Genomic DNA, 26,167 nt, shown 5'->3' on the forward strand with positions numbered 1-26,167 from the left:
TAATTTATTAAAAAATATGATTTTTATGTAAAACAAAGGAAGAAATAATATAAGAATAGAGATAAATTAATCACCAATTGTCTTATCGCTTAAAATTCCTGTGCGCTTTCGTGTACATCATTTATTTATTGTACTAATTTTCAGAAATTCACTAACTTTTAAACTTATTTTCTAAAGAATCAACGAACGAATTTGAAAAAAAAGAAAAATTAAATAAAGAAATGAAAAAGCGATTTTATCAAATCATAATTAGATAGTATAACATAGACGTCCAAGGGGGGGGGGGTAAAGGGGTGATTACCCCTCTCCCCCCAAATGAATTTTTGATATTCAATTTCCCCCCCCCAAATAAAAAAAAATGCCTCTATAAAATAAAGATTACCCCACCCCCGTAGGCACCCCCAAAATTTTCATTTTCAAAATTTTACCCCCCCTAAATAAAAAAGCTTGGACGCCCCTGTAGTACAATTCCACCAATAACTTGAATATGTTTTAGAGAGAATTTTTTTTTTTAATTTAAGTTGTACTGTAATTAACATCAATTTAATCCTCCTTTTCTTATGCCTAATGATTCATGCAATTTAACTCAATTTCAAAAACAGTTTAATAAATGGTAATAGTTATTTCTCGCATCGTATTATAAACAGCTTTCTGCGGATATAGAATGTACAATTATAAAATCAAAACCAGTTTTTTTAGCCCCGAGGTGCTGAAGGCACCGGCTAAAAAAAACTGGTTTTTATTATAGTACACCTTAAATTAAAAAAGAAAATTATCTCTAAAACATATTCAAGTTATTGGTGGAATTGTACTACAGGGGCGTCCAAGCTTTTTATTTAGGGGGGGTAAAATTTTGAAAATGAAAATTTTGGGGGTGCCTAAGGGGGTGGGGTAATCTTTATTTTATAGAGGCATTTTTATTTTATTTGGGGAGGGGAAATTGAATATCAAAAATTCATTTGGGGGGGGGGGTAATCACCCCTTTACCCCCCCCCCCCTTGGACGTCTATGTTGTACTATCTAATTATGATTTGATAAAAGTCTCTACGCTTCAAAGTGAACGAATGAAAAAACATGTTAATAAAATTTTTAGGACTACATGGGAGAACAGTTAGGTATGTCCTAAACCCCCCCCCCCCTATGAAATATTTCAACAAATATTCCCTACTCTAAAAAAGGTAACTTGTACGATTTTAACCCTCTATTGGGTTTTGAACTAATTTGTTCTTTTTTGCAATTAAATAACGTTACTTTCATTTCTATTTTAATACTCAAGTAAAGAAAAAATATATATTTATTTCCATTCATTTGTAAACTTTCCTGTTTTTATGAATAATTTATTTAAGAAAAGAAATGTTATAATAAATCGCTTTTTCATTTCTTTATTCAATTTTTCTTTTTTTTCAAATTCGTGCGTTGATTCTTTAGAAAATAAGTTTAAAAGTTAGTGAATTTCTGAAAATTAAAACAATAAATAAATTATGTACATGAAAGCGCACAGGAATTTTAAGCGATAAGACAATTGGTGATTAATTTATCTCTATTCTTATATTATTTCTTCCTTTGTTTTACATAAAAATCATATTTTTTGATAAATTATGCTTTAAAACGTTGTTTTGTCACAGTAAGTGACCATTGAAATATTTGAATTGAGACCAAATGACAAAGGTCATACTTTTGTAATGTGAAATGTGAGTCAATAGAGGCACAGCTTACTCATGTCCCCTCTATTCTTTTTATATGTGTTGATATAATAACAACGCAAAATTGAAAAGATGGAAAGGTAATACTAATAGTTAAACGGCAATAAAAGAAAACTACAATTAAAAATATTCTTAAACCAGTTTTTTTAGCCCCAAGGAGCTGAAGGCACCGGCTAAAAAAAACTAGTTTTAATCTTATGATCGTACATTTTATATTCGTAGAAAACTGGATATAATACGATGCTAGACATAGTTTTTTTCGTATGGATGAGAACCGGTTCCTATCCACCGGATTCGAATGAATACGAGAAAACTCATTCAAATTACACAAATAAATTCATAGTTTTATCTTTTTGATTGCTTTAGTCAAAAATATAATTAAACGTACATTCAAATCCCCCTAGCATAATAATTCTAACTACGTCCTTGGAGTGACAAAATATTTGAAGAAAATCTAATTACTATTATTAGAAGACAATTAATCATAAAAATATGCATTTAATAACATGCCTGCTTTTTTGGGTATTCAATAATTACGAAATAATTATTTTTTAATGTTTTTCACGTAAAGGATAATATTTTAAAATTAAAGTAAATAGATTATATAGATGGTCTCACCCCATAGACCCAGTGCAGAATTTAAATTGGGTTTTGAATATCAGCCAATAGCATGGGAATTATTAACACAGGCAAGTCGCTATAAAACAGCAGAAAACAATTTGCAAGCAGACAAAAAATATCCACAACACTGGATCCAAGTAGTTGTCTAGTTTTATATAATGATTTATTTTCATTTTAAATCCTTGGTAACTTAAACACCATAAAATAAAAATTATTAGCTTTTAATTTAGTTTGCATTCACCACTTATTTTATTTTTTTCAACAAAGACCACAAAAAGGATTTTCTTAACAAAAGATATATCCCTGTCAAAAATGGAATTAAAATCACAACAGAATTATCTTCAATTTTAAAAGAGACAATTTAGAAAAAGTATATTTTTAGTAACTTTTGTTAATTATAGAGAACTATTAATTATTGTAAGGACTGTTTTTTAATATACTTCCGTAGACAAGGAAGATATTTTTTTAACCACGGACAAAAACAACTATAGAAAAGCTTTACTATGCAAATAGTATGCTGTTAAAATCAATTATACATTATGAAATAAATAGTTATAGTTTTCTTTAAACCAACAAGAATTTCAGTTTAAAAGTGCAACTAAAATGATCTTAAATGTTAACAGGGTATAAAAATAAGGAAACAAAGCATACATGCATATTTATTCTTTTCTATACATTTTTGACAATAGACACTTAGTTATTGCAAATACTTCAGTGCAAATTAAGGAAAAATCTATTAAAAAAACAAGAAATTTTTTTTATGAGTTTAATGTTTTGTTAGTTATATCATCTTTTAGTATGATTAAAAAAAATTTTTATTGTTCTTCTGCCACACAAAAAATCGACCATAATCCTAAATGCCCTTTTTTGCAAGGGATTTAAATTGCAAAACTTTAAATTCTTTTCTCTCCTTATATTTTCTTTTAAAATAAAAAAAAATCCTTATAATTTTTTTCTTAACAAATTTATCTTTATATAAAATTAGTGAAATATTTTCTTATTTAATATTATTTCATATTGTAAAAGTAATATCATAAATAAAAACGTTGCATAAGAAAAGGTCTAAAGTTCCAAACTTTGAAAGAAAATAAAAAAGAAAAGCAATAAAATAGAAAATATTCAATATTTCTATACATTTATATATACCTTATGTATATGTGAAATATATTTAAGGTTTGTTATAAAAGATAAAATTCTATAGAAGGATAATTATATTTTTACATTTAATAGCAGTTTGAATTTAGCAAAGTATTCGACGATATTTTTTTTCACTGTCTTTTTTGGTAAGTATTTATGACTTTTTTTGCAACCTCATATTTATTACATTTCTGTCAGTGTTAATGTCTGTTTTTCTATCTATAGGGCTTTCAGTTAGTAGTTTTTTTAGCAGTATTTTTTCCTTAATTTTACTTTAATGTCTAATATACAATGCCTATCTATTTTTGTTACATATATTGTCTAAGGTTAAAACAATAAATATGGACAAAGGAAATAAAATATCCATTGAATGTATCTATTTTTAAAAAGTGGGTTCAAAAAAGGGACCTTTCTTTCCATAAGTACTAATAGCCTTTAGAGGAACTAGAATTTTATGAAAAGAAAGAAATTGCTTATTTCACCTTGGAGGTAACATCCCCAAAAATTTACAAAAATTCTCTGTATCTATGAAAAACTTCATTGTAAGGATATGCATTATGGTTGTATTTAGCTAAATTCTATGTACAGACACACATCCTGTTGCTTTCATGTAAGGATTGATAAAACCTTGATTAAAATGAATAACATAATCTATTTATCTATCAATCTAACCCAATGTTTGTCTAAATATACATATCTCAATGCTTGTGTCTATTTAAAACCCATAAAACTGGACAAGGGAATAGAATATGGATATCTAAATGTTCTTAAGCTTAAGGCCACTTCAATGGTTCTAATATAAATGGATAGCACATTTGTTAAAAATTATTTTTAAAACATTCACTAAAAATGTGAAATTTTCATGCAACGAAATACAATGTTACTTATTAATCAAAAGCGAAGCATTTTTTCCGTCTATCCATCCCTTATGACATAACCCAATCTGTCCCGATTTTGTATCACTTTGAAAAGTGCGATTCCAGTTACGTCATATACGTTTCGGGAAAGAAAAAGGGAAGGGGGGAAGAAAATCTCTTCAAAAGAGATGGGAGAAAAGGGAATAGATTTTCTTCCCCCCTTCCCTTTTTATATGACGTCACAGGAATCGCACTTTTCAAAAGTGATACAAAATCGGGACAGATTGGGTTGTGTCATCCTTTACGGATAGATATTATTGTTTAATTTAATCTTAATTTATTTACTATTTTTGACCAATAAAAAAAGTATTAGTTTACACAATTATCGACTTTATATAAAAACCTTTAAGGATTAAACATTTAACCTTATCCTACCCTGTTTTACTTTGTGAATACTATTTGTCTCAACCATGACACTTTGGTTGAGCTTGACTTCCGAATTAGCGGGAAGTTCACGAGATCAGTTGGCGAACATACAAACCCCCAATACCAGGAACCATCAAGTTTCAACAGCAGGTTTGAATATAGATTTATTGATGAAATTATTTCAAGGACCTGAAATTACAATATCAATTAGTTCATAATTCCAGTTATTTATAACCACGTAATCTTATTTGCTTTTTAAAAATCATTTTTCTCAATCTAAAAAAATCTGCAAATCATTTGGTAGTTAATACACGCAAACTTTTGCTTTTCAAAATCATACTTAAAGAAACAAAATCTTTTAAAATCTGCTTTAAAAGTCTAAACAATTTTGTAGAATTTTTGTGCTTAAATATGAACAATAAAATTAGTTGAATAATGAATACTTATTCTTTGCAGAACCTTTTTAGGTTCCCTTCACAAGCTTAATATATAACTTGTAATATTTTTTCTTTAAAGATCATTTTCACATAAATAGTTTATGTTGTAGATTAGATATGTGTGGTTTGAAATTTTTCAATGACTTTCTGGCGGCAACACCCGCCATATTTCCACCCGCCATTTGCAGGCCTCTTACCCTGTGTCGGGCGGCAAGGTTGGCAGCAGCCAAGTCGATTCTTGATTCATGACAGCACCAGGGCAAGTAATAAAAGTGTGACTGTCATAAAACTTAGAGTCATCTACCGGCTTTTGTCCGGTTGGAACCGAAACTCCCGTCGGCTCTTGTCCGGCCAGAACCGAATTTCTTATTGGCTCTTGCCCAGCTGGAACCGAAACTCCCGTCGGCTCTTGTCCAGCTGGAACCAAAACTCTGATCGGCTCTTGTCCAGCCGGAACCGAAACTCCCGTCGGCTCTTGTCCGGCTGGAACCGAATCATTCAGCGGCTCAATACCCGCCGTAACAATATTCTCAACGGCTACAGTATCGTTACCAATATCATCAGGAATAACTGCAGCACAACTAACATCATTATCAATATTAGCCACGGCAACACCCACCGTAGCCATGTTGTCAACGGCTGCGGCACTAGCAGAACCAAAAGGTTCATCAGCAGCGTTACAAGCAGAACCAACAGGTTCAATAATAGCAGCTACGGCAGACCCAACCGGCTCATTATCAACAGCTACGGCAGAACCAACCGGCCACGCACTCTTATCAACAGCTACGGCAGTACCAACCGGTTCATTATCACCAGCTACGGCAGTACCAATCGGCTCATTATCAACAGCTACGGCAGTACCAACCGGCTCATTATCAACAGCTACGACAGAACCAACCGGCCACGCACTCTCATCAACAGTTACGGCAGCTTTATACGCAGATTTCTGCTGACCAGCTCCATAGTCAGCACTTGTACAGATAAAACCACTACCAAAAATGGTTCGCCACAACATAGACTGGCCCACTTTCTGGTAGGTTGATGGAAACACGTCAGGATGTGTATTTCCAATGATGATATCTAAGCCTCCACTAATATATGTAAATCTTTCTGGCGGCATCTTAAATATTTCGGCGGCGGTTTCCGGATGGACCGAGCGCATCTCGTTGCCACCTCCGAGGTTAGGCATAACAGCTGCCTCAAATTCTCTCAAGTTACCATCCCTGTCCTTCAGATAGAACACCACATTGCGGCAGGATGATTCACTACCGTCAGCAACAGAAATGTTTGTATATCTGCCGGTAGATTTCAGCTTCAACTTGCTGGACAACTTCTCAGACACAAGTGATAGATTTGCACCAGAATCAAACCTGACGGCGGCATGGCAGGCGCCGCCGCCAGGTGCTACAACTGGAACTATTTGCAGCAGGAAGGTACATGTGCTAGGCGCAGAACTTGATTTGTAGACTGTATTCACACTAGCACTAGCCTCATGCAACATACGACTATGATAACTGTCGTAATAATTGGTGCCACAGACACCAAGCTTATCCGAGTTAGATGAACGACGTTCCATCTCTCTAAGCCTTCGGTACATATCACGTACTTCTTGGCGCAACTCCATGGAAATTTTAAGCACTCCCATGTCCATCCTCACCTTCTCAACGACATCGAGGTTCCTGGCGACAGTGCTCGACCTCACGTCGTCTGAATCATTGTCAAGCCAGTGCAGAATTTTCGTACACTGTTCCAACGACGCATAAACTTTATCTGCAACAGTTTTCTGTTCACTAGCTTCATCCAAATCACGCTTGAACTTGCGCATCTCACTAGTATCCACGGCAGGTTTTAGACTTTTTATTAGGTCAGATTGGTCCTTGACCTCACTAAAAATGTCACGAATTGATTTTAAATTCACATTTTCACATGAACTAAAACTTTGGCAGGCTTTTAGATTTTCATAAAACACTTTTATCTGTTCGTCAAACACCTCTAGCCTTTCATTGCCAATAGCGATAGCTCGCTCAATTTTCTGCTTTTTAGTGAGCACCATATTGATTCACTAGGTAATTATTTCACAGAAAAATTGTCAATGTTTTTTTTTCATCAATACACTATATGCTATTGATTTATTGAAGAATGCTAACGCCTATTCTTCAGATTCTTTGAAGAATGCTAATGCCTATTCCTCAGAACCATTTGAAATTGCTTGTGCAGCGCCTTCAACCATCAGGTTATTTGAAATTCGCTTGTGCAGCTCCTTCCAACTCCATTCCTTTGAAATTGTCTCAACCATGACACTTTGGTTGAGCTTGACTTCCGAATTAGCGGGAAGTTCACGAGATCAGTTGGCGAACATACAAACCCCCAATACCAGGAACCATCAAGTTTCAACAGCAGGTTTGAATATAGATTTATTGATGAAATTATTTCAAGGACCTGAAATTACAATATCAATTAGTTCATAATTCCAGTTATTTATAACCACGTAATCTTATTTGCTTTTTAAAAATCATTTTTCTCTACGGTAAAAAAAATCTTTGGAAACTTTGGCTTTAAAGGAAAATTATTTGGTTTAATAAATCATTGTTAAATGCAACAATAAGGCACATAAAAATTACTAAAACATATATTAATCATAATTAAGTTTCATGCTTAGCTGGCTAAAGCCTTTTTAAAACTACATATAATCGTCCTATACACCATTCTTCCTAATAAAATTAACAAATTCTACCTGAAGTTCCTATGGTTTCAAATCCCTGGTATACTAGGGTCGTTCACACACTATGAGACCAATGATAGGCCCAATTTTGTTCTCCGAAATCTTCACACTCTCATATCTCATTCAAAAGTGAAAAACGTGGGCGCATATAAACAATCCATGCTGCGTCACTTTATGAAGGGAAAGTCAAAAAAGACGACATTTGCGCTTAATTCTAGGATTAATGATAAGGAATTAATTTCGTACTTGATAAACACAAAGCTTCCTCGAAAAGAGGTTAAGACACTATTCTATTTCCCCGCTGGTCAATAGTTGAATGAGTATTGGAAATACATTTCTTTTTCTGTATGTAGATATAGAACTAAAGGGAATACAATCATCCGTGGACAAGACATACCCCCTTCCCCCCTATTTAAAAAAATAAAAGTAGTCTTTCTATAAATTTTACTTAGTTTTACCCTAAATTTTTTGGGAGCTGAGAGGTTAGACTCCTTTTTTTAGAGGGATTGGTGACATTTATACCTACAAAAGCTTTTAATACTTTCCAGATTTTTTATAAAGCCTCACCATAAGCTAGAAGCAGCTACTAATGTCAAATAAGATATTACAATACAAATGACCAATGATTGGTCAGTATACATTTTACCATTAGTAAATATTAATGTATACTGGCCTATCATTGGTCATTTGTATTATATAACGTCAATTTTTACTAGGCACTATAAGCTGCTTCCATAAGAAGTTCCTTGAAACACAAGTATCGCCTAATTGGCTTTGGATAGTCAGATCACCAATGCTTCATTTGTACATATTTGTATCTAAAAAATCGAATATTTGAAGAATTTTGAATATATTTTGGAAGATTTAAAAGTTTTATTTGGTCATTTGGTTCTCCAAAGCTGATTGAGCGATTCTTTAAAACAAGAACTTACTTCTATTTAATTATAAAAAAAAGAATACTCAACATTTATTTTTTCTTAATTCTAGAGTTCTTATCCAAATCCTTTATTTAACAAATGTATAGTCATTTGAAAAAGCCTCTAGCCGACATAATACCATATTGAAAACACATATATTTCTGTATCTACATTTAGCTGGCTAAGGATAGGAATCCTTAATACAAGGACAATCATGTCTATAAGTAGCACAGCTAGATTTTAAAAAGTTATCTCTCGATTTTCACTTGCAAGCTTCATAAATCACTAAAAAAATCAAGTTTTTTTTTATATATAGCTTACTAGCGGCTACACCCCTAGAGGACTCTAGTTTCATGTAAAATGTTTTCTTTCAATTTATGTTAAGATCAGCTGTTTATAAAAAATATCCACTAGGAGGCGCTTTATATATATTTTTTTTATTTTTGTCGATTTCTCTTGGTGGTACCCTCCCCTAAAAAAAGGACCTAAAAGAGGCCACACTGTAAAGGAGAACCATGTTTAAAGTCTAGACTAAAAGACATACTGATATTAAGACAACTGGACTGGTGCACATATAGAGTAGCATAGCTACTAAAATTATAAACCAAATGGCTAAATAATTATTGTTTTTTTTTAAATACTTTTTCTGCTGTTTGACTTTGTAAAATCTGTCCCTGTGAATTCTTTCGATATCTTTATAAGCCTTTCGGGAGTTAGGGAATTATTTTATATCCTGTATTACTAGAAATACAAACACATTTAGAAACAACAGGGGCGTGCCAAATTTGATATCTCCTCCTCCAACAAAATTAGGAGTGTTTAGAAATTTCTCGGATCCAATGCAATTTACGGTAAAATGCTCCTGGGATCAATTAATTCAAAACATTTATGAACTTTAAAGATAGCTGAACGTCTTACTGTATGTATTTTCCTAGACATCGTTGAAGGTGACATAAGAAGGCCTTTACATAATCTGGAATAGCAAAGATTCAAAGATGCACTGGAAAAATAAGTCTTATTCGCGCATTTATGGTTATTAACGATCCAAGGAACTGCAGATGATTCCTTTACTTCCCTTGAATAAAACAGATAGGAGATGTCAACTTAAAAATATCATTGACTATTAATTTCATCAAATTTTTTTGGACGCGCCTGTTTGTAAACAAGAAATAAACAATCCAAAAGTTGTAGAGTGGTTTCGCTACTAAAAATAGTTGTTAAGTCCATAATGAACATAAACCCTTGTAATGTTACAAAAAGATTTTTATTTTAAATACAGCTTTAAAAGAATTACAAAATATTGAGCAGATAATAAGGGATTAAATCTTTTTCTTACTTAATGAAAATCAGGAATTTAGAAGTTATTATTCAAGCTTAGTTGCAATATCCTCTATACTCTGCCTATCTATCTATCTATCTATCTATCTGTCTATCTATCTACCTACCTACCTATCTATCTATCTATCTACCTACCTACCTATCTATCTATCTATTTATATATCTATCTATCTATTTATCTATTTATATATCTATCTAATTATTACCTGATAACAAGGCTAGAATGATGATGGCTGAACCAATAACATACATTATTGGTTATCTGTTATCTATTAGAAGTATAAAATCACTATTATCTATTTTTGAAAACTCAATTAATTGCAAACTTATCACTTGTTTACATTATGAATGAAACCAATTTTAACTCCATTTTAAATTTATATTGAATCTTTTCCAATAAATTCTTCGTTTTATCTGAAAAAAAAGAAAATATTTAAAATTCATATTGTCATACTCATACTTAACTAACATAAAAGGAAAAATTTATATTATGAAGTTATTTTTCTTGCATGTTTACCAATAGCCTTTTTCTGTTTTAGTTTTTTAAGAAGAAAAAAATCAAACAATTTATTTAAAATTGATTTAACGATCTTCAATAATCCATTTTTATTAATGAACACGACTCCCTTATTTTGTAAACCACTTGATAAGAATGTAATTAAGCTACCTTTCTCTCCGACTTTAGTTATTTTTCAATGATGAAATTATATAATACAAGTATACATAGAATGTGTCACACTTATAAAACATGAATAAATATTCAGAAAATTTTAGTTTTTACAAAAATCCCCAAAAATCATTTTTATTCTATGTTTCTTTTATCTATAATACAAAGTAGCTTGATGTCTGTCCGTACGTCTGTATGTTTGTCCGTCCCATAAGATCTTGATAACCACTAAACCGATTAGATTCTACTCTTCAGGGAATATACCTACTGGTCCTGTGGTGGTTTTAGGCTTTTTTCTTATTCTAAATATTGCAATAAAGTGATGTTAATGGATATCAATCATAGAACGTTTGGGTATTATTCTAGTCTTTAACTTTACCCCACATGAATTACAAAATCATTTCAAATAAAATAATATAGGACAAAAATCTAATAAAGACTAAAAAATTTTAACAATTAATTTGAAAGCTTAAAATGACAAAATAAATTTTTCCGAATTGTTTATTTCTATTCCTAAGTGTGTGTCACTCTCTCTCTTACACTAGAATAGAATTTCATATATCTTCAACAATTCTACATCAAATTGAATTTTTATCAGAAATAATTGGATTAGCTAAAGATTTTGGTTTATAAAAAAATATATAATACTTACGACTACGCCCTTAGTGTCATCAAGGTGCAATTTATTTTCATGTTTGTAAATCTTCAAAGAATTTTTCTTATTCCTTTAACTTTGTGTAAGTTGTACTATTGCATAAGAGATAAATGTTTAGGCTGTTATACCGTATTGCTGTCATTATATCAACATAAGACTATTTTTACCATATAGTAAGTAGGAGATGCGCTCTTAGCATCTAGGGGCTCTACATTTAATTGGTAAGAAGTGGGCAAAAAATAGGAAAAAGCCATTTGTGTGTGTGTGTTGTTATGGGGGAGGGGGATTGATTTCGGCAGGGGGATAACTTTTATTTATTTTTTGTCTAGGGGGGGGGGGGAGGCTAAAATACTTGTTACTCAAATTAATTTTCATGGGGGGTAATCATGATTTTATTATCTAAGGGCTGTATCGGTAGTATAATAGTATGTTGCGTTTGTGAACTCGAACCTTTATCCTTTTTGTTTTCCTTATCATTATTGGCAGTTTAGAAAGCGCCTATTTTCAAATAGTTCATAATTGAACACGGCATTCATAATAACGCTTGCGCAACCAAACATAAACAAAGCTAGCGTAGCCATCATTATTCTTTCTTTCAAGATGTGCGGAATATCTGTGTGATAAAAACCCATGTATAGTCAAAAATGTGGTGTTATCCGTACTGAAAAATACCTTTGAGTGCTTCCCGGCTTGACATGTTCAATGACCTCGGTAAGAATTCTTTCTTTTAAGCATTTTTAATAGTGTGGAATGATTTTCAAAGACGGCAAATTAATTTCTTTATTTTCATTAAAATTAGACCAAGTAATTAATTTATTTTTGTACCAGAATATTTTAATAGTAGTCTATGATGATTTTATCCATGAATTACAAACTCGCATTTAGTTTGATTTAATTTTAAGCAAAAATAACCCTAATTTCTTTTATACATTTTGAAATGTAAATTCGAAATCACGAAACCTTTTATAAGGAAAAGATGATTATTCCCAAAATGAAAAAGATTTATTTTCTTTTACAAGATTTATTTCTTTATGATGTATTTAACATTTTAATATTTGATTATTAATTTTGTTATTTTTATTTCAGCGTGACCGTTTTCATACAATAAATTGTATTAGTAACTACGCTGGTTTTGCTCATGTGGGAAGTAGCAGGTTTAGTACGTCTGTACTAAAAGATCTTGTACACGGCCAGGCAAATGCCGTTGTACCGAAACAAGGGCTTTGAACAAGTAAACATTTTTTTGGGGGGGAGGGGGGGGGGTTTCAGAGATTATATTTTACACGAAAAGTCCTAAAATGTTGGTATTACTATGCATCGTGTTTTTTTGGAACAGATTTACATAGAATTCAAATCTTTTTTAACATGAAAAATACTATAAAATCTTCTCAATATAAGTTTAAAATGTTAGAATTTTGAATTTAAAATTTATGTGAAGACACGTAATATTAATATGAAAAGTTTGAAGGCGGTGTGTCATCACTTCCACCAAATATATCATATTAGCAAACAGTAATGTGCACATGGTTTTGCCAGGAGGTTGCACTGCGAACACAAAAATTTGTATATCCTCCTACTTAAAAATTTTTTTGTGATGTACATAAAAGAATTGGCTCTTTTGCTGAAAAAAATTTTTTAGTTAAAATATTTTTAAGGAATATGTGGTGTTTTAAATATTTTTAAAAGATCTAAAAAAATGATATTTAAAGAATCTTTCAACACCACCTAGGCTATCAAAACTCATTTCTAAGTACAATTAAGACTTCGAGACAAACACTGGGCAGTTAAACATGATAGTATTATTAACGACGAACAAACGGGCAAAACCACATTGTATTAGCGACACGCGACCTATGTGAAGCTTCCGTTCAATGTGCGACAAACAAACAGGTCCAACTACTTCTTACAGAAGCGGCACTACTAAAATAAATAGATAGATAATTATTTTTTGCAATTAATGTTTGTTGTCCCCGATTAATTTGACATGTGTTTTTTATCATACGTCGTGTTAATGTCAAATTGACAAAAAACAGAAAATTTTCTAGAAGATATATTTTTTTCCAAGATGGTTATAGGAGTCCTTAAAACTAAAGTGCTATTTTATTTATGTCTTCACTTTATACTATTTGGTTACAATCTCTTTTCTGAATATCTTATTAAGGCCGTTTTTCCCATTCATAAAAATATTTTTAAAACTAAAGTACTAATTTGTTTATGTCTTTTATAATATTTACTATATACACTATATTTATTTAGTTACAATTACTTAAGAATGTCTCATTAAGGCCGTTTTCTCTTAATAAAAAGTATTTTTTAGGTCCTGTTATTATGTGAAAAGCTATATTGTCGATTTCAACCGTATAGTTAATCACAATTATAGAGCAACTTAAATTTAAGAGATAACTTTGAACGAAAAAATTAAAGAGAAGCTTCTAAAATTATGCATAAAACAATATCCGTTCTAAAATTGACTTCCTCTCTTTATTGACTAGGGGAATAAAACACTTCTTTAGGTTTTATTCTATTTGTCAAACAAAAAAGGAAGGATTTAAAATGATGTTCCAGTTTCAAACTATAAAATATCTGTTTAAACATTCAGGGATATGAGAATGGACGATATATTTATGTCCAACCACAAATATACAATTTAAATACGAATGTCCCCTCCTTCTCTGCTTAATATCGCATTAATCTATGATGCTAACTAAATCTATAATTCATAAGATGCCTAATATGGAATAACAAATTAACTTACTTTGTCCGTATGTACGTCATTTACAAAGTTATCAAATGAAATAAAACAGAAATATTTTGTTTAGCTTATATTAAAGATAGATTTATAATAATGCTTTTAAAGCCAATCAGTACTTAATCTACTCCTCAATTGTCCGTCTGTCAATTTGACTGTTTTAATCATGTTGTATATTTTATATGTATACGCCTCTTATGGATTTGTTATATGTATACGCCTCTTATGGATTTTTGTTATCCTTGTTGAATTTATTATCAAATGTTAATTTTCATATCAATAGCGAAAAATAGGCCAAGAAAAAATGTTAATAATACCTTTCAGGATGAGAGGGACATTGAGCTGTTTATTACACTGGTCCCCAAAGTTATAATATCGTTTTCTTATTAGATGTTTAAAACTTTGAGGATTTTTATGAATTTTAATTTGTTGATTCATTAAGTTGAGTGTCCAAAAACGATTCAAACAAGTAATCTACAGAAGGGGTATTTTTGTGTAAAATCATTAGGAATGAACTACAATAAATTATCGGCCATTGTCTTATCCCTTTAGGTTCATGAATATCTTTTTTATCAACTGTTTACTATTTTTCACCCCTGATAGTTAAAAAGTACATGAAAACAACCTGTTCTAATCCATTTTAATGTAAAGCATAATAAATATAAAAATAATCATTTCGCCATTATATACCTTAAAAACATTCATGCACTTTTAACTTTACTAAAATGTACCTATTTGTTTAGGAATCTTCAAAACACCTTTCTAAAATTACTTTATCGTTTATATTTAGTATGAATTTAATATTAAAGCTATACGTTACGGATGAACTTATGTACGGACATACATCAACTGTAGAAAAGCTTCCTCTTGCATTGATGTACGTGGCCACTTTACTGAAAAGCAACTGTCTTAAAAGTACATTTTAGTAAATCCATGCTTGTTATGACCATCCTAAAATGATTTATGTTGAAAGTTTTCCATCTAAGAATGATGTATTTTCCACCACTATTATCAGATAGAAACACAATAACCGTACACTTAACCTTTATATTTTACACTTTCAATAAGGGTAAACTCAAAAGAAGCGAACAGCAAAAAACACACTACTTTAGGGGCTCAAAACAGTGTAGTCTTAAATAAGCAAACTAAAAAATTAATTTGGTAAATGTCCATAACCAATTGAATAGCCATACATATAAATTGTAACTCAAAGAGTGAATAACAATGAGTTTATCCAAGAGGAAAGATTTTATGGTATTTTTGAGCCAAAATAGTATTCGCGAATTTTGAGTTTTACTGAAATAAATTTGGTAATGGAGGAAAGTTGAGAGCATAAAAGAATTTTGATGAATCATTGAAAACCAGAAAAATTTCACAAAATTTCAGTGAAGAAATTCAGAGAGAGAGAGGGGATAATGGGCTGTTTATTACACTAGTCCCAAAAGTTTTATAATAATGTTTCTTATTCGTTGGTTTACCAACTTTGGGGAATAAGGTAAAGTTTTATTGGTTGGCTCATTTAGTTGAGTGTCCTCTAATTGTAGTCTACAGAAGAGGTAATTTTGTGCATCATCATTGGGTTTGTACATTCATTTATCAGCTATTGTCTTATCCCTTTAATCCCTGGAAGAAATTTCTTTTACATTTTTTCCATTTAAAGGCAAAGCTTCAATTTACTTTGTTCATCTGTAGCAGACATTTTAACGTTAAATATAAACTCATAAATAAAATGCCGACGTTAAAAAATCAACCAAAAAATCAAGTTTTGCCATTTGTAAGTAAGCTACCTTTCTAGATTTAGTGATTGTCCGTCATGACATAACGGGTAGATAAAGTATAAGCAGAAACTTACTCTGATATTTTTAATATTCAGTGACGATTCCTAAGACAGAAAGGTATTATAGTAAATAACATTTATTTATGTTTTAAGCTTAGCAACTCCAAAATATGGCTTTACGTCCTATCATATTAAAAAAACTAATAAAATAATACTTATACTTAAAAAATCATATTTTTATTTATTCTGACAATAGGAGGTACTATCTAATATTTAAATAAATTTTAGTAAATTCCCTTCTTACCCAATTTATTTCACTTATCAAATAAAATTCCTTTCAACCTTCGAGGGACACTCCTGTGCTTTGATATTTTAAGTTTTAAGTTTTTATCTTATGCCTAACACCTGCAGGGGATCCTAACTATTCGGGGCCTATACCCGCGATGCCTTATCCCGTTAGGGCTACATAGTACCCAATATAATCTAACCTAATCTGACCTACGGCAATAAACAAAAAGACCTCCCCTCCTCTCTTTATTTTAAACTTTTATTCAAGAATTATAAGAATGGGTATAGAATATATGTAGATATTATGACAGCAAAAAAAATTGCCAATTAGGTTGCTAACATTGACATCACTTATCGGTCAGTTCATTCATCCAATAGGAGGGGAGGGAATAGGGTAGTTGGGAAGGATACGAGAATCGTTATTATAGCCAGCTAGATGTTTTACTTTATTACACGATAATCTGGTTTAAGATCCAACAATAAATCCAATGGAATTTTAACAAAAACTAAACCATTTGCTGTCCTTTTATTAATAATACATAGTCTGATGTTGAATTGAGAATTTTATTTTCCCTCGAATATTTGACTCCTATTGTAGTAGAATTCTTTATGCTCTTTTTGGAAGAGCAGCTATTCTTTAATCAGTGTCTGTACGTCCATATTTCCAAAATAGTAACTTTGTAAGGTATTAACTTCTTGGCTCCTTACTAATAAGTCCCATAAAAAAAATAAATATGTCTTAATTTTATTCTCAAATTATGGACGTTCAAGCTTTTTATTTTGTAGGGGTTTAAATGAGTGATTTCAGAAATTTTGAAGGGTAAAATGAGGGGTTTCAAAGTTTGAGGGGGGTAAACAACCATTTACTCCCACCTTTGGAGGACTAGATATACATTTTATGTATCCCTTTTAACTGAATTCTATATATACCTTGAAGTAGCTGCACTTCTTTTGGACAGAAATGTGTTTTTCTACTTTTAATAAAGGAAATATTTACATTAAATCTTTTTTTTTCACCCCTCTAAACTTTTCTGGGTGGGTGGATACACCCCCTTAAACCCTTTGGCAGCCTCTGATTTAAATAAAAAGAGAGAAGTTAGAAAGATAGAAGTTGAAATGCAATTAGGCCTTAAAAAGTAGTTATTGATGCATAAATATTAGATAATAGATAAATAGCGAGGGGATAGATAGATAAATAGGAGAGGGGATAGATAGATAGATAATGCCCAAGATGGGAAGACAAAATAAGATGTAAATAGAGAGAAAGAGATAGTGTACTGAAATGTTTCCGTTATTACTACAAGCCAAACTTTATATAATAATGCTAATAGTCAATCTTAGCGAAATTATTATGCTTTTGCATATATGTATAATGGATTTTTGTTTGTCTTTATGACTATTTTATGAGAAGCTACCCTGTAAAGTACAACTCAAGAGGCCTCTTGGCGCATAGCTGCTAGTTACATAAAGCTCTTGATCCTGAAGAATGTGATCTTCAATAATAAGAAATTATTGTACTTCTTGTCGTATGGTATAAGCTCTTTTTCTTTCCGGTACATTAAGTTTGTTCCACTGATATACAGTTACACATATGTTATGGGAGTTTACACGTTAGGGATTGTCCTATTTTGAAGCCTAATAATGCCGCGTTTTACTCATGATATTGAACTTTATCTTTACATGCATTAGTGCATGATTGCCTAAAAATGCAGCTTTTAACAGATTATCTTATAATGTTTCACTTAAAAAATAATTATTTTATGTTACAGGATTTTACTCTCCAAGGTTTGACTAACACAAAATAAAGATATGATGTTAAGTGCAATTAAACTGTGAGATGAATATTACTTATAATAAACCTATTCCGAAAATTTAAAGACAAACCAAGATGATTAAGTAAAAAGTAAAAAGATATAGTAAAACGGAGCAAACAAAAATGTCTAAATCATTTCATTAATACATAATATACTTTTCTTATGTTTAAACAAACAGAAATCAAACAGAAAAAGTTATTACTGCTTGTTGCTACTGCGGATTGATATCCCTTGTTAAAATAAGCTTAGCCTTATGTCTTGTTCATTGCTGTATAATTAGGGATATAAAGATTCTACATTTAGAATAAACGTTTATATCTTTAAGTACAATATGCAGATTCATTAAATGATATTCAACAACTTTTTCACAAATTACAAGATGCATAGATCTTACAAAATAGTCAAACTTATACAACAAAATATTGCAACTCATTGACTGTTTGACTTCGACAAAGTGTTCGGTCTAAATCAAGGATGGAATCATCCAAAGAAGTAAAACTATAAAGTTTTGCAATGGTCTACAATAAGAATGACAACATCCATATAATTAAAACTCAACCTTTCGTAAAAGGAACGAAACAATCAATGCGAATGGATTATATAACTGGTTAACAATTGCTTTAAAAGGACTTAACTAGATTATCAAGTGATGCTTAAATGACAAATATTTTACTACTTTCAATTAAAACCTTGTCCTTGCTTTAAAAGGACTTAACTACCATATCAAGTGATACTTAAATGACAAATATTTTACTCCTGTCAATTATTACCCTTGTCCTTGTTTATTATTCTAAGTCTTTAAAGTTTAAAGACATATCTGCCAAAACATTTACCTTCTACTAGACAAACTTTTCATACGTTTTCACACAACAGGCAATCTTTTTATTTTTCTCAAAAAACTGGTTACAAGTAGCTTTAAATATAATTCTAACGTAATGCAAAATTTTGCAACATATCTTAGTACTGAGAAGGAAATGAAACCATTATAAGCTTCTTTAAAATTGAATATAATTGAGTTCAGATGAATTGATATCAAACTTTTATACAGCAAATTTTTTTTCTGTTGTACAGAAACGTCTAGTTTTATAAACAAGTTACTATAAGTTTGACAAAATATTATAGAGAGAACACTTTTAAAAACAAAACTTTTAACCAACCTTTTAACTTTTGGGATACAAAACTCAGGGATAGATGCATAGCAGTTTATTTGTTTTCCATGTTTTCCTTCATTACTAAGCTATATAAGTTGGAAAGAATTTTAATGTATATATAGATTTGAAATCTGCAGAAAATTTTAAGGATTTTTTTTTATAAAATTCGTTTTTTATATAATTCTTTATTTAAAAGCGCAAATACAATTTAAGTTAATTAATTTTGACCAATAGGATAGATGGATTGGAAACTACCTGAGCTCTAATTGGTTGAATGATGTACGAAACTTAAGCTTCTCCAATCAGAGCGCAGATTGTTTTCAACCCACCAATCACAGATGTCAAAATTAATTAAGTTAAATTGTATTTGCGCTTTTAGATAAAGAATTATACAAAAAACGAATTTTATAAAAAATCCTTAAATTTTTATGCAGATTTCAAATCTATTATATACATTAAAATTTTTTCCAACTTATATAGCTTATTTATTTTGCTTATAAATTAGTATGACAATTTTACTTATTAAGGTGATTTCTGGAGAATGTGCTATAGGCTTTACAAAATAATTGTGGTGCCGAATATTCTATAACTGGATACTTCTTCTTATTATCAAAAGTTGTAATATTAGCATCGCAATTTTAAAGTATTCGTATCCATGTTTTTTTTGGTAAAACATATTTGCTTCTATGAACTATCTGACCTGTTTTACTTGACATGATTACCAGTTTTAGTATAACAAAAGTAATATTGATGATTTATTAAAAAAATATCCCTTCTGTAGATTAAAAAAAGTTGTTAAAAAGATTTGATATTACTATTTTGAACAAGCAAATAGCTTTTATAAAAAGTTTTAAAACTATTAAAACTGGGCAAAAACTATTTTACAGTTAAATATCCCCTCCTTCCCTGATCGGGCCCAAAGTTTATAATTATGTACTTTTCACGGTTTTAAAAACTTTAAATAGACATAATGACTGTCGACTTTGGGTGACGAAGCCTGCTGCTCTATTATTTGTATGTCTCATTGTCTGTCAGTCAATATATTACCCACTTGTACAAAACTATTTGAGGTAAGATAAAACTATTTGTGCTTTAACTTTACAAAGTGTCTCAAAAATCAGTCATGTGACGTCATAAAAATGAGGAAGATGAGAGGAGAATTGGGAAAGAAAAAACTTAAAAAGAGATGGATATTCCCTCATTATTATGACGTCACATTTGTAATTTAAAAAAAACAAAGTATTAAAAATACCACTAAATAAAATATTAATACCTACTTTTTCTACTATTTCTAAATCAAAAGATTTTGTCATTCTATTTCATAAATTAGTAAGTTTTTTGTCAGAAGCTTAAGAATTTAATAAATACTGAATTGATTTAGTCCCTCTTTTTAGAGAAGCTTTGCATAGGTGAAAGGGTCATTTTAAGCTATATAATAAGTCTTGGTACAGTTGCAGACTATTTTCTGCCCCTTTCTATCCCTTTGATTATAGAGCTCCTAGATGCTAGGGGCTCAGTAACTAGTATTTTACATTATAGGACAGTTTATTCATACTTTTTATAGGGTTGTTTAGAAAGTATGATCCAAAAAAATTCCACAAGCAACATAAAAAAATCAAAAGAGCATTTCATTACTTACAATTTCAAAACTTATTTTCTTATCTTTTTATCCATTCTTTATTGTTTGTTGTTCTTTCTACTATTGACGTTAATTTAATATTACTAATTTTAAAAAAAACTCGGATTACGGAAAGAAAACGAAGTAGCAGGTTTCGTCGTATTTTCACAGTAGCTTTTCCCATATTTCTAGCACCTGCGGGGCATATTTTCTAACCCTGCGGGGAATCTTTAACATTTACTTAACCTAACCTAAAATGACCTTTTAAAAGCTATTGTTAAAACTTGATGAGATCCACAACTTCGTTTTCTTCCCACGACCCAAAAATACTTTATACATTCAAACCTTTATAAGAAGAATTAAAAAGCATATGAAATTGATCCTTTACAATTCAAAATCAATAAAGTAAAAGAATTGAGGGGGCATGGGTTAAATAACTGTATTTTCAAGGGGTGGGGACACTTTGCCGACTTTCAATTGGGTCTTTGAATATCAGCAAATAGCAGACGATAAAGATCTCCAACAGTGGAATCAGGGTTATACAACTACACTTCTTAATAGATATCTTTAAGTTTGGTTAAATTGCAGAAATAGCCTTTTCATTTGCTCAGCAAGTGTTATCTTTTCCTTTAAAGTTAAGTAGGTGCTTCAAATTTTACATTTTTCTTGAAATGAAAAAAAAAATAATTTAGGATAGTAAACATAATTTTGTTTTCTTGATAACTTTCTTGATTCTAAAACCTTAAAATCTTTGATCTGTAGAACAAAGTCATAAGAAAAATAAAGTTATTATATAGTAAAATATTTGTAATTTTATGCAGTTTTGTAGCCCCCCGCCCTCCCATCTTTCCAACAAAATATATGTTGTGTTGTTGTAAAGTTAAGGTGTAAAGTGAAAATCCAATAATGGTTTCTCAACTTTAATAAATAACTCCTTACATGGGGTAAACGGATTGGTAATTAAAGCGATCCAGCAAGATTACTAAAATATCTTGATATAAAGGTTTCTTTTATTGAATCTAATCAAACCATAGATAAACTCCTTGACCATTGGACAGGCCATTAATAAATTTTTGTTTAAATTGAAACATCCGGACAAAGGTGCTTTGATCAAATCTTTGTTTTCTAAAGAATGTTACACACTAGCTCTCTTTAATTAAAATTTGTAATTGAATAGTTGACGTGAAAATGGAAACTAAAAATTTAAGTCAAACTACAACAAAAAATTAATAGTTATTTCTAGCATCGTATTATAAACAGCTTTCCGCGGATATAGAAAATACAATTATAGGATTAAAACTAGTTTTTTTAGCCCCGAGGTGCCGAAGGCACGGACTAAAAAAACTGGTTTTAATCTTATGATTGTACATTTTTATATTCGTAGAAAGCTGGATAATACGATGCTAGACATAGTTTTTTCGAATGGATGAGAACCGGTTCCTATCCACCGGATTCGAATGAATACGAGAAATGTTTTTCCTTTTCTTTCTATTCCTTGAACTCTGGAATAATTTCTTACATCTAGCAAACACAGAGAGACAAACAAAGAAAAATAGTGATAGACAAAGAAAAGACAAACAGACAGACAAACCATCATTGGAACAGACAAATAAAAAAATATACAGATAAAAATAATTGTACATGGAAATCCAAGAAGAAATACACATAAAGCAAACACATGAGAATGAAAACAAATGATTTTGAAAAGATTTACTTTAGCTTTGTTAGTGGATTAAGCTTTATCTGAATAATTCGAATATAGCCATAACCAGGGATCTAAAGAGATTAGACAATGGTTGATAAATTGATGTCCATCTCTAATGATGATTCACAAAATTACCACTTCTTTAGATATCAATTACAGGTTGACACGTTCGAAAACTTAACTTAATGACCCAACCAATCAACATTCGTTTAAATTTGTTAAGCCAACCTATAAGAAAACTTTAGAATAAAACTTTGAGGACTTGTGTTATAAACAAATGCCTCCTCCGCTCCATGGCAATGACTAGATAAAACTAGTACTACAAATAAGATGAATACCTATAACCTAAGAAAACTATAGAGTAACTACGCTCCAAATAAAACAAATACTCATGTATTAAGAAAACTATAGAGTAACTACGTTGCAAACAAGATAAATAGTCTTATCCTAAGAAAACTATAGAGTAACTATGAATACCTATAACCTAAGAAAACTATAGAGTAACTTTGCTACAAATAAGACAAATACCCATGTCCTAAGAAAACTATAGAGTAACTATGAATACCCATGTCCTAATAAAACTATAGAGTAACTATGCTACCCATAAGACAAATAGTCTTGTCTAAAGAAAACTATAGAGTAACTATGAATACCCATGTCCTAATAAAACTATAGAGTAACTATGCTACAAATAAGTCAAATACTCATGTCTCAAGAAAATTATAGAGTAACTATGAATACCCATGTCCTAATAAAACTATAGAGTAACTATGCTACAAATAAGACAAATACTCGTGTCCTAATAAAACTATAGAGTAACTATGAATACCCATGTCCTAATAAAACTATAGAGTAACTATGCTACAAATAAGACAAATAGTCTTGTCTAAAGAAAACTATAGAGTAACTATGAATACCCATGTCCTAATAAAACTATAGAGTAACTATGCTACAAATAAGACAAATAGTCTTGTCTAAAGAAAACTATAGAGTAACTATGAATACCCATGTCCTAATAAAACTATAGAGTAACTATGCTACAAATAAGACAAATAGTCTTGTCTAAAGAAAACTATAGAGTAACTATGAATACCCATGTCCTAATAAAACTATAGAGTAACTATGCTACAAATAAGACAAATAGTCTTGTCTAAAGAAAACGGATTATGTGTGTTAAAATAATATTTTATTTTTGTGCACAAAAAAGTATGGCTAGGTAAAAACAAGCTTCGGGACAAAAATTCTCAAGAAATTATTAAACAAGGAAAAAGTAAATTATGTATTTCATGGGTGTCAACACTCTCCTGAAACAACTGCCTTTCTCCTTTTTCAACTACTAAAGGGCTGAAACCCCTTAAAAATTTGCTGTGCACATTTATAGTTCAAATATTACGCTCAAAATAACATTATTTGTTTGGTTTTTATTACAAAAATGACATTTAATAAGGCAAATATAATATAACCTAATAACAGAAAATGGGAAAAGGAAGCAACTTTTAAGAATGTTTGCGCTTCAAATATAGCTAGATAAACTACGAATTATAAATCTTTAATATTACAACTAACATAATCTTTTCATTTCAAATATAATTTTATCATTTTGAAAATTTACTTTTTTCATATAATTTTTTTTTTATTTTGATTTTCGTGTCCCTGTGTAAAAAGAAAAACTCTATGAAATATTCAGAATGGTATAAAGCATGTCATGGGTGTCAAAGGTCATAATTCTAAAAAATAATACTTGCCGCGGCACTAGCTTTCAGGATGTAATAATAGAAAAAAAAAGGTTCTATTGATTTTAAAATCACTTGTAAAGAAAGAGCAACTAATTTTATATAATATCTAAAACTATAACAACTTGTTTAAATTTCTTTTAAATGGACAACATTTTTTAAAATCTAACCCTCTCGCATTCTGGTTAAAAAGGATTCTTAAGGATTGGCCTTAATTTACAGACAATAATTTAGTACTAAAGGATTAAACTTATCTACAATACAAAGTAGAACGATGTCTGTCCGTCTGTCTGTCTACTCTTCAGGACACGCCCCCCCCCCCCCCCCCCTCCTCCAAAATAGAAAGAAATAACACAAAACTCTTCTGGAAAAATAGGAAATGGCCCTGCGGTGGTTTTAAGTTATTTTCATGAAAGTTGGAAACCCCCACTCCCTTAAAGTGTTAACCGCACTTATCGGTTTTATTTCATCCCCTATGGCAACCTAGTTGGAAAAAGAACATAAAAGGATTAGCCGTAACATGCAGAAAACATCCCAGGTACAAAATCCACCAAAATCTGGACAACAGGGATTGGTAATTGGACAATCTTAGATGAAAATGTACACTTTTAGGCGGCGAGAAATAATTTTTTATTCAAAGTAATTTAGCTATGATAGGATATTAGATTCAATTGTTTTAGTCCTTTTTAAAGAACTGGCAGGATATTTGGATAGGCTATATTTATTAAAATTCATAGTTATTCATTTGTATGCTTGTTTTATGATGTGTTTCATTGATTAGTCCCGCTCGATTTTCTCTAAATATACACTATTATAAGTTCTCTGTTATTTTTTTAATTGTGTTATGATTTTTAAAATTTGGAGCATATTTACTTTCTCCTAAACTTCTGACCAAGATGTATATTTCATTCAAAATTTATAGACCTCGCAAAATTGTATTTAAATTTTCTTTTCTTTTAAAATTTCTATGTTGTTTTTAGCTTTTATAAGTTTTAAATCAAACAAGAATAATTAGGTTCACAGAGTATAAAAATATTTATATTAAGTCTTTATATAATCTTCTAAATTATTACAATAAATCCTCGAAAAAAATATTGAACTTCCTAAATGCTCAAGGAAATTATTAAAACTAACAATATGAAACGTTGTAATTTTTTCCCAATGTTTATTAATACAAGACTTTTCCTTGATTTAAACTAGATTCAAATAATATTAAATAGACATTAACCCATAAAATAAGTTTTTGTGTAACTTAAACTACAAAAAGAATTATAACTACTGATAAGACCTATTGGGTTTACTTTTTTATAGCTTTAGATTGGCCATTTTACATAATTAACACTTTTTTTTATTTGTATCTATATAGTTTTACAACAAGAAAGTTAAAAATTTAAAAGGAACACGTTTTTGCTCTCTACGAAGCTCTTTTGTAATGCAGAATTTTACCACTCTTTTTTTTCAGGGACTTTACATTTTTTGATTTAATTTGGAAGACGAAGAAAGGTAAAACAAAATCAACATGTTACGTTATAAAAACGAGGGATTCTACATCTCTTTTTTAGGGGTTTTCTTTTCCAATCCTACTCTCCTCATCCCTCATTTTTACGACGTCATTAAGGGACTTTCTTCGTCTTCTTAATTTCTGTTGAAAATTTTTGGAATTGATCGAATGGAAAAGACGGAAAAAATACATACAGTGTGCATAAAAATTGCTTGTTACTTGTAACTTTTCCCTGGGATTTTTGCAGTTTTTTTCTTCGACTTGATTGAGTACACAAATTAATGAAAATAGAAGGAAGAGAGAGAGAGAGAGAGAGAGAGAGAGAGAGAGAGAGAGAGAGAGAGAGAGAGA

The 26,167-nt window shown here is 30.5% G+C and overlaps 2 protein-coding genes across 2 annotated transcripts in view; both read right to left on the minus strand.

Annotated features, from left to right (window-relative positions):
* Positions 1-10,568, minus strand: part of LOC145331435 (uncharacterized) — a 51,462-nt gene extending 40,894 nt beyond the window's left edge. The window contains exon 1 of the mRNA XM_080176079.1: positions 10,365-10,568. Within this exon, the coding sequence (XP_080032205.1) occupies positions 10,365-10,410 (46 nt within the window). The 5' untranslated portion in view covers positions 10,411-10,568. The remainder of the gene's footprint in view (positions 1-10,364) is intronic.
* Positions 773-7,425, minus strand: LOC145332367 (uncharacterized). The gene is made up of 3 exons (XM_080177366.1): positions 7,378-7,425; positions 6,233-7,344; positions 773-778 (listed from the first exon to the last, which is right to left on the minus strand). Exons 2-3 carry the CDS (start codon positions 7,232-7,234, stop codon positions 773-775), a joined length of 1,008 nt encoding a protein of 335 aa, XP_080033492.1. The 5' UTR covers positions 7,235-7,344; positions 7,378-7,425.
* Positions 10,569-26,167: the final 15,599 nt, after the last annotated feature.

Source organism: Acartia tonsa, chromosome 11, assembly GCF_053477335.1.
Source record: "Acartia tonsa isolate MP-2025a chromosome 11, ASM5347733v1, whole genome shotgun sequence".
NCBI lineage: Eukaryota > Metazoa > Arthropoda > Copepoda > Calanoida > Acartiidae > Acartia > Acartia tonsa.

What these genes read in the sequence shown, in the direction of transcription:
- LOC145332367 (XM_080177366.1), bottom strand. Translation starts at nt 7,234, where the DNA reads ATGGTGCTCACTAAAAAGCAGAAAATTGAGCGAGCTATCGCTATTGGC.